We start from the raw sequence: 9,873 nt of genomic DNA, 5'->3' as shown, positions 1-9,873 counted from the left end.
GTTTTAAAAGTGTCCCCTAGGCTTTGTGTTTTTTTTAGAGTAAATAACCAATTCAAATTTACCCATTTTCTTCTGCTCATGATGTTATAGACCTGGATCATATCCCACCTCAGCCTTCTCTTCTCCAAGCTGAACAGTCCTAATCGCTGTAGCCTTTCCTCAAAAGGAAACGGTTCCAACCCCTTTATCATTCTGGTCGCCCTTCTCTGTACCTTTTTGAGTTGAGCTATATGTTGAGATGGGGGCGACCAGAATTGCACACAGAACTCCACAGAGCAATGCAGAAGCATCATGACTTTCTCTGTTGCATTCTCCGTTGCCTTCCTAATAGTGGAAAAGGTTGTAAACCCCCAGCTGCCAGGCTGACTGTATAGATGCCAAGGCGGAGGGGAGGGAGTGCCAGCTGAACATCCCCTGCTTCCTCACAAATGATACCTTTTCAGTAGGTTTCTGAGGAAGTGGGATGCAGCCGTAAAAATACAGCAACAGCAAAGACAGGGGGGCCCGAGCTGCAAGAAAGCGCAAGCTGGCAGAACGTTTCCCACTGCCACTTATTTAAATGCAAAAAAAAAAGTCCTTACAAGCCGGGTGCAAATGTCAGCTGGGTGCTTTGTGAGTGCCGGCGCCGTTACAGCTGCTCGGCTCATGAAGCAATACGTCAGGGCCGATTGCGGGTCTGGGAGCCGGGGAGAAGCGCCCCCTCTGCTGGCAAAAGCCCAGCCCTGCAGCCTGCGCGCAGCCCCGCGGTTTGCACTGGAGGCGGACACCGCTTTCTGTTGCAATCTTTATTTACACAAGTCGGGGGCTCAGGGGGAACCTGCCAGCGGCAGAGAGGCGGGGAGCAGCGAGCGACGCCGGCGTGAAAAGCCCTCAGGGCCCCCTTGCACCGCCTCTGCCCTCGCAGCAGCAGCAGCAGACGAGGTCCAGTCCCAGTCCGTGTGCTGGCAGAGGTCCCGGGCATGCAGCAGCCAGTCTCTTGGTCAGGGGCGGGAGGCCTTTAGCCCTCCTTTCCTCTCTTGGAGTTGTACGGACGCCTGCGGGGTCCCTCCCCGCACACCACCGGCTTCCCCGAAATCTTCAGGTCATCAAAGGGTAGAAGGGCAAGAAGCTGAGAGAGGAGAGAGAGAGAATTCAGGGGCTGGGAGCACATGCATGAACGTACAGCAGATGCCCTGCTCGACCTGCACACGTCCATCCTACCAAGGCTAAAGAGGCATCGCCTACAGCGCCGCCTGCTGGGAGAGCCCGAGCCTGCAGCACGCAGCCAGCTCTCCCACTCAGTACCTCCTGCACCATTTACGGCAGGAAGACATCTAAAGAGCACAGGGGTCCCCTAAGTGGATAAAGAGTGAGTGTGTGTGTGGTGGGGGGTTACAGGCCTCCCCTTCAGGAGTCGCCTTCAGTCTCAGCACAGCCACCCCCTAATGTTTTCATTACAAGAATTATGACAAAGGACTTGTGCTTCCTGCACCCAAAGCAGGAGAGGAGAAAAAACACAAGTCAGGTCTTCTCCTACAGCGGGGGTTGCTTAGCCAGGGGCTAAAAATATACTGGTGACGGTGGGGGTAGATGCTAAGCCTTTTAAGGGGCCCCGGGGCTTGCATCAGCCTTTGTGGCTCCATAGCCAGCAACCCAGTGGATTTGGTTTATTTACAGAACTGGGGAGGGGCAGGGTGGGACGCGGCTGAAACCAATGTTCATGTTCTGGCAGCTGTTTGGTGCCAGGGGTGGTGAAGAGCTGGAAAATGCAGCAGTCTATGCCCACATCTGGAAGTGGCAGCAATGTGCAGTGCTATGGGGCCCAGCCTGAAGCCACTCAGAATAAGGGCAGGTGAAAATGACCCACTTGTGACTCTGGGCGACTGGGCGGGATCTGCTTCCTGTGTGGCCACAGAGGATGGCTGCAATGTCTGACACTCCACCCAGCAGCAAAAACTCTGTGCAGGGATGCTGCCAGTCCACAGAGCAGTGACTGAGAAACTCTGCCCTAAGGCACCTCCTGCTGGGAGAGGCTGGGACTGCAGGACCTGGGAGCTCCCCCACACCCAACAGTTCTGCACCATTCCCTACAGCGCCTCCTGCTGTGAGAGGCTGGGACTGCAGGACCTGTGAGCTCCCCCACACCCAACAGTCCTGCACCATTCCCTACAGCGCCTCCTGCTGGGAGAGGCTAGGACTGCAGGACCTGTGATCTCCCCCCACACCCAACAGTCCTGTACCATTCCCTACAGCGCCTCCTGCTGGGAGAGGCTGGGACTGCAGGACCTGTGATCTCCCCCCACACCCAACAGTTCTGCACCATTCCCTACAGCGCCTCCTGCTGGGAGAGGCTGGGACTGCAGGATGGGGGAGCTCCTTCTCACCATTCCCTACAGCGCCTCCTGCTGGGAGAGGCTGGGACTGCAGGACCTGTGATCTCCCCCCACACCCAACAGTCCTGTACCATTCCCTACAGCGCCTCCTGCTGGGAGAGGCTGGGACTGCAGGACCTGTGATCTCCCCCCACACCCAACAGTCCTGCACCATTCCCTACAGCTCCCCCTGCTGGTAGAGGCTGGGACTGCAGGACCTGTGAGCTCCCCCACACCCATGCCCTACAGCGCCTCCTGCTGGGAGAGGCTGGGACTGCAGGGCCTGTGAGCTCCCCATACCCAACAGTCCTGCACCATTCCCTACGGCGTCTCCTGCTGGGAGAGGCTGGGACTGCAGGACCTGTGAGCTCCCTCACACCCAACAGTCCTGCACCATTCCCTACGGCGCCTCCTGCTGGGAGAGGCTGGGACTGCAGGACCTGTGAGCTCCCGCACACCCAACAGTCCTGCACCATTCCCTACAGCACCTCCTGCTGGGAGAGGCTGGGACTGCAGGACCTGTGAGCTCCCCCACACCCCCAACAGTCCTGCACCATTCCCTACGGCGTCTCCTGCTGGGAGAGGCTGGGACTGCAGGACCTGTGAGCTCCCTCACACCCAACAGTCCTGCACCATTCCCTACGGCGCCTCCTGCTGGGAGAGGCTGGGACTGCAGGACCTGTGAGCTCCCCACACCCAACAGTCCTGCACCATTCCCTACAGCGCCTCCTGCTGGGAGAGGCTGGGACTGCAGGGCCTGCGAGCTCCCCCACACCCAACAGTCCTGCAGCATTCCCTACAGCGCCTCCTGCTGGGAGAGGCTGGGACTGCAGGACCTGTGATGACTTCCCCACACCCAACAGTCCTGCAGCATTCCCTACAGCGCCTCCTGCTGGGAGAGGCTGGGACTGCAGGACCTGTGATGACTTCCCCAGCTTCCTGCCCTGAGCATGGGTACAGCTGCCCTTTTCACTACTGATAGTCATAGCTAATGCAGGTCAGAAGAGGGCATGCCTTACCAACTGCAGTTCCCAGCATGGGCAGGTTTTCTTTCCTGGCAAGGCAGTTTCCATCTCGTTAAGAAGCAGGAGCTTTCTTTGGGAACCACCCCAGGATTCTTCCCCCTGCTTTATAGCTCCTGTGACACACCCAGTCTGCTCAGTGCAGCGTCAGGACTCAGACCCAGAGACCTTCCACATGGCAGTGTGGCCCCTGACCCTCAGGGCTGGCCCCCCCCCCTCCCCTCCCCACAGCCAGTTCGTTTTTTTAACCCCGATTCCCATTGCAGTAAGAAGAAAGAGAACAGGAAGGGGAAATCTCTTACGTCCTCGTTGCCGTCTGCCAGGTCCTGTGCGGTCTCGTCCTCCACGTTCCTCAGCAGGGTGTCGGCTCCTGAATGGCACAAGAGGCCGGCCATGCCAGCGTCCCTCCTGCCCACGGCCAGGTGCAGCGGCGTGCAGCCGTTAAACATCAGCGCGTCCACCAGCGCGCCCTTCCTCAGCAGGTATCCCGCCACGCTGCGGTCGTGCGTCTCCACCGCCAGGTGCAGGGGGGTCTTCCCGCTGGTTCCCTCCTGGAAGGGAAGCGGGAGGCAGGAGGGATCAGGGACCACACGGAGGTGACGGCAGGGGCTCACAGCGGGCACTGCCCTCTCACGTTGGGATACAGCGCCCTCGCTGGTGGGCAAAACCGCAGCAGGCAGCTGCCCGTCCTTTATCAGGAACCCACACGGGGCCATCGTCCCGGCTGCTCGGTCAGGGGAGGGAATGACACGGGGCAAAATGTAAGAGACCGTGCACCGAGCTCCAGGACGCACGAGGGCAGAAAGGGAAGGCTGGAGAATCTGGCCCCGGAGAGCAGGCGCCCGGTGCGTGCCGTAGCCTCACCTGAAGAGTCCTGAAAATGGAGGAGGGGCAGCACTCGGGGAAGACTGAGTCAGTGTTAATGGAGGCCAAGGGACTGCAGAGCCCAAAAGATGAAGGCAGCGTTAGTAGCTCAGATGACAGAAAAGGCAGTGGCATCGGCCGGGATGGAATGAGCGAGCTGTGGAGGGAAGCATAGAAAGACAGAGAACGTGTGGGGAAGCCTAATAGAGAGATAACGGGGAGGGAAACGGAGAGAGAAAACTAGGACTGGGGACAGAGAGACAGAAATTAAAAGAAATTGTGGAGAGAATTTAGGGTGGGACGGACGTATACACAGAGAGAGAATGAACTTCAGGAGGCCCAGAGAGAGAACGGAGGCCTGGGATGAAGCGGAGAGCGAGAGAGAGAATGCTGAGGGAGGGGTAAGGATCTTGCTAGGGGTGAGGGAGAGATAAAAAGAAAGTTGGTGCAGAGAGAGACATTTTTTTGGGGGGGGGGGGGAAAGAGTGAGAAAAAGAGCAAAAGCTGGATAGTGTGGGGAGGGGGGCCAGAGAGATGAAAGGGTGCCTGAGGAGGGGATACAGGCAAGGCAAGGCATGGAGAAAGATGTGTGAGAATTCTGGCTGCTGTGTGGTCCTCCTGCCTGCAGGGGCCCTCAGTGGGCCAAAGACCAAGCTGCACAGGCCTGTTTGGAAGGCACATGAGGCAGTGCTGCCACGCCTTGAAGCCTCATTCACAGCCCACTGCCTCCTCATCCAATCTTCCTTACTCCCTGCTGTGACCACCCCTGCACTTTTCTGTGCTTGTCTAAGTTTCTGTTTCTTTCCCTGTCTCCAATATGAACTCCCAGCAGCCCTCCCGCCTGCTCCTTCTCCCCGCTTCCTGTGGGGCCTTCCAGGGGCCCTCTCGTACCTGCTCCTTCTCCCCGCGTCCTGTGGGGCCTTCCAGGGGCCCTCTTCCGCCTGCTCCTTCTCCCCGCTTCCTGTGGGGCCTTCCAGAGGCCCTCTCCCGCCTGTTCCTTCTCCCTGCTTCCTGTGGGGCCTTCCAGGGGCCCTCTCCCGCCTGCTCCTTCTCCCCGCTTCCTATGGGGCCTTCCAGCGGCCCTCTCCCGCCTGTTCCTTCTCCCCGCTTCCTGTGGGGCCCTTCCAGCAGCCCTCTCGTGCCTGCTCCTTCTCCCCGCTTCCTGTGGGGATTTCCAGCGGCCCTCTCCCGCCTGTCCCTTCTCCCCGCGTCCTGTGGGGTTTGCCAGCGGCCCTCTCCCGCCTGTCCCTTCTCCCCGCGTCCTGTGGGGTTTTCCAGTGGCCCTCTCCCGCCTGTTCCTTCTCCCCGCTTCCTGTGGGGATTTCCAGCTGCCCTCCTGCCTGTTTTCTGTCCTTGTTTGTATGATTCCTGCCTTGCACCCAGTTCCAGTGTTTCCCTGTCTTTGCTCTGTGCTTATTTTTCCCCCGTTTCCTACGCCCTGGAAAGACTTTTCGTTGCTGAACCCCTCCTGACCTGTGACGCTGCCTCACGTGCTGCCAGCCCTGACCTCAGCCTGCCTCATTTCCGCTTGAATCACTTCCCCAGGGGCTCCGCCAGCGAAGGCCTGCAGGCTCAACCCAAAGTGGGGAGGTGGCCAGTCAGGCAGAAGCCCCTGCACTGCTGCTGCTGCCTGGGGATTACCTTCAAAGAGCCCGCACCAAGCCCTGAGAAGCTGAAGAGCGAGGGCTGGGCTTTAAAGATGGGGGAATTCTCCACAAAAAAAAAAAAAAAAAAATGTAAAATTCAGGCTGTATGAGTAATCCTTTCTCTCTGGCCTGCATTTTATATGAATCATTACTCATACAGTGACTATACTGGGCTGTTTGGCCAGATGTAGGGTAAGTTTCAGCAGCCTGCGCAGGTAGGACTGCTCTTTGTGTGCATAAAGTAGCCTCAGACTTTAGGGCAGATTTTCCAATCTGGTCTCTCATGCACCTCAGCTCATTCTGAAAACGTCTGGGAGTGCGGGGAACGAGGGCCGACGTGCACAGGTGCATTCACGCAACACGCCTGCGGGTAACTCTGGAGAACTCACCGCGCCTGCGGAAATGGTTTCCCCACCCCCCCCCCGAACCACGCACAGCAGCTGCGAGGGATTTCTCACAACGCCTGTAACTCATTTTGCGGCGGCGTCTTCAGAGCCTCTGGTGCTCTGCGGAGAATCCCCCCCAGTAGTAAGCGGGGTAGGAGGCAGGACCACAGGCTGCAGAGCGGGGACGGGATCAGGGCTGCAAGGCCCCAGAAGGGAGGAAGGAGATGTCTGATGTGCCCTCCCCCCCAGGGGAGCTGGCCAGGTCCTGTCACTTTGTTCCTCGTCAGAGGGCCCTGGCATTCCCGGTCCTACCTGCGCATTAATGTCGGCGCCTCCCCGGAGCAGCAGGGAGATGAGGGAGCAGCTCCGCTTCAGGGTAGCAATGTGCAGGCAAGCTAAACCTGGAAGGAGAGAGAGAGAGAGAGGAAATCAGGCATCCCCCTGCGGCTCCCCGGGATCAGCCAAGCTGGGAGCTTTAACACGGGCGAGACAGGGTGGTGGGGGGCAGGGTCAGCACAGTCCTATTCCAGCTCCTGCCCCCACGTCTGTTATCACCGGAGACCCTCCCTTCTGCAGCCGAATCCTGCTGCTGTCGTCTCCAGGGGGGACCCCTTTCCTCCCCCCCCCCGGGGGAAGGGACCCCTCCCCCCCTCCAGCTGCTGTCCTGTCCAGAGAGCCTTCCCCCCCTGGTTTTGCCCCCTCCTCCTCACCTTTCCAGTTCTGCAGCTGCAGGTTCGGCCGGGCCTGGGAGCCGTCCTCGGGCTGGTCCTCCTGCAGCAGTATCCGGGCACAGCCCACGTGATCCCACTCACAGGCTAAGTGCAGGGCGGTGTTTCCATTCTGGTCCTGCAGTTCAAGGTTCACGCCTTTCCGCACCAGGGCCCGCACTACGTCCAGCTGATCCAGGTACACCGCCAGGTGGAGAGGAGCCTGCACGGGGAACAAGCAGAGCAGCAACACACGGGCAGCCGGCTTCTTCCATCTCTTTCCTACTTTGCAATTCTTTCCTATTTTCTCCCTGGCAAGACATGAAGACCTTATCAAGCCAAGAGGCAAGCCCATAGAGACACCCAGTGATGTAGGGAGAGACTCGCACACACACCCTGAGCTCACAGTGACACCTAGTGATGGAGGGAGAGACTCGCACACACACACACCCTGAGCTCACAGTGACACCCAGTGATGGAGGGACAGACTCACACACACACACCCTGAGCTCACAGTGACACCCAGTGATGGAGGGAGAGACTCGCACACACACCCTGAGCTCACAGTGACACCTAGTGATGGAGGGAGAGACTCGCACACACACACACCCTGAGCTCACAGTGACACCCAGTGATGGAGGGACAGACTCACACACACACACCCTGAGCTCACAGTGACACCCAGTGATGGAGGGAGAGACTCGCACACACACCCCCTGAGCTCACAGTGACACCCAGTGATGGAGGGACAGACTCACACACACACACACACCCTGAGCTCACAGTGACACCTAGTGATGGAGGGAGAGACTCGCACACACACACACCCTGAGCTCACAGTGACACCCAGTGATGGAGGGAGAGACTCGCACACACACTCCCTGAGCTCACAGTCACACCCAGTGATGGAGGGAGAGACTCACACACACACACGCCCTGAGCTCACAGTGACACCCAGTGATGGAGGGAGAGACTCGCACACACACGCCCTGAGCTCACAGTGACACCCAGTGATGGAGGGAGAGACTCGCACACACACGCCCTGAGCTCACAGTGACACCTAGTGATGGAGGGAGAGACTCGCACACACACCCTGAGCTCACAGTGACACCCAGTGATGGAGGGAGAGACTCGCACACACACCCTGAGCTCACAGTGACACCCAGTGATGGAGAGAGAGACTCGCACACACACACCCTGAGCTCACAGTGACACCTAGTGATGGAGGGAGAGACTCACACACACACACGCTCTGAGCTCACAGTGACACCCAGTGATGGAGGGAGAGACTCGCACACACACCCTGAGCTCACAGTGACACCCAGTGATGGAGGGAGAGACTCGCACACACACCCTGAGCTCACAGTGACACCCAGTGATGGAGGGAGAGACTCGCACACACACCCTGAGCTCACAGTGACACCCAGTGATGGAGGGAGAGACTCGCACACACACCCTGAGCTCACAGTGACACCCAGTGATGGAGAGAGAGACTCGCACACACACACCCTGAGCTCACAGTGACACCCAGTGATGGAGGGAGAGACTCACACACACATGCCCTGAGCTCACATTGACACCCAGTGATGGAGGGAGAGACTCACACACACACCCTGAGCTCACAGTGACACCCAGTGATGGAGGGAGAGACTCACACACACACCCTGAGCTCACAGTGACACCCAGTGATGGAGGGAGAGACTCACACACACACCCTGAGCTCACAGTGACACCCAGTGATGGAGGGAGAGACTCACACACACACGCCCTGAGCTCACAGTGACACCCAGTGATGGAGGGAGAGACCCACAAACACACACCCTGAGCTCACAGTGACACCTAGTGATGGAGGGAGAGACCCACACACAGACCCTGAGCTCACAGTGACACCCAGTGATGGAGGGAGAGACTCACACACACACGCCCTGAGCTCACAGTGACACCCAGTGATGGAGGGAGAGACCCACACACACACACGCCCTGAGCTCACAGTGACACCTAGTGATGGAGGGAGAGACTCACACACACACGCCCTGAGCTCACAGTGACACCCAGTGATGGAGGGAGAGACTCGCACACACACCCTGAGCTCACAGTGACACCTAGTGATGGAGGGAGAGACTCACACACACGCCCTGAGCTCACAGTGACACCCAGTGATGGAGGGAGAGACCCACACACACACACGCCCTGAGCTCACAGTGACACCCAGTGATGGAGGGAGAGACTCACACACACACGCCCTGAGCTCACAGTGACACCCAGTGATGGAGGGAGAGACTCGCACACACACCCTGAGCTCACAGTGACACCTAGTGATGGAGGGAGAGACTCGCACACACACACCCTGAGCTCACAGTGACACCCAGTGATGGAGGGAGAGACTCGCACACACACACCCTGAGCTAACAGTGACACCCAGTGATGGAGGGAGAGACTCGCACACACACACACGCCCTGAGCTCACAGCGACACCCAGTGATGGAGGGAGAGACTCGCACACACACACCCTGAGCTCACAGTGACACCCAGTGATGGAGGGATAGACTCGCACACACACCCTGAGCTCACAGTGACACCCAGTGATGGAGGGAGAGACTCGCACACACACACCCTGAGCTAACAGTGACACCCAGTGATGGAGGGAGAGACTCGCACACACACACCCTGAGCTCACAGTGACACCTAGTGATGGAGGGAGAGACCCACACACACACACACACACACCCTGAGCTCACAGTGACACCCAGTGATGGAGGGAGAGACCCACACACACACACCCTGAGCTCACAGTGACACCTAGTGATGGAGGGAGAGACCCACACACACACCCTGAGCTCACAGTGACACCCAGTGATGGAGGGAGAGACCCACACACACACACACACACACCCTGA

At 58.7% G+C, this 9,873-nt stretch overlaps 1 protein-coding gene across 1 annotated transcript in view; it reads right to left on the bottom strand.

Moving 5' to 3' along the window:
• Window positions 1–770: 770 nt before the first annotated feature.
• NFKBIE (NFKB inhibitor epsilon) overlaps window positions 771–9,873 on the bottom strand; it is a 28,808-nt gene continuing 19,705 nt past the window's right edge. The window contains exons 3-6 of the mRNA XM_029586876.1: window positions 6,980–7,199; window positions 6,582–6,670; window positions 3,676–3,924; window positions 771–1,108 (exon numbers count right to left, since the gene is read on the bottom strand). Coding sequence (XP_029442736.1) covers window positions 998–1,108; window positions 3,676–3,924; window positions 6,582–6,670; window positions 6,980–7,199 — 669 coding nt within the window. The 3' untranslated portion in view covers window positions 771–997. The remainder of the gene's footprint in view (window positions 1,109–3,675; window positions 3,925–6,581; window positions 6,671–6,979; window positions 7,200–9,873) is intronic.

Source organism: Rhinatrema bivittatum, unplaced genomic scaffold (genome assembly GCF_901001135.1).
Source record: "Rhinatrema bivittatum unplaced genomic scaffold, aRhiBiv1.1, whole genome shotgun sequence".
NCBI lineage: Eukaryota > Metazoa > Chordata > Amphibia > Gymnophiona > Rhinatrematidae > Rhinatrema > Rhinatrema bivittatum.
The sequence above is the reverse complement of the archived record's forward strand: the minus strand, read 5'-3'. Positions and strand labels throughout refer to the sequence as shown.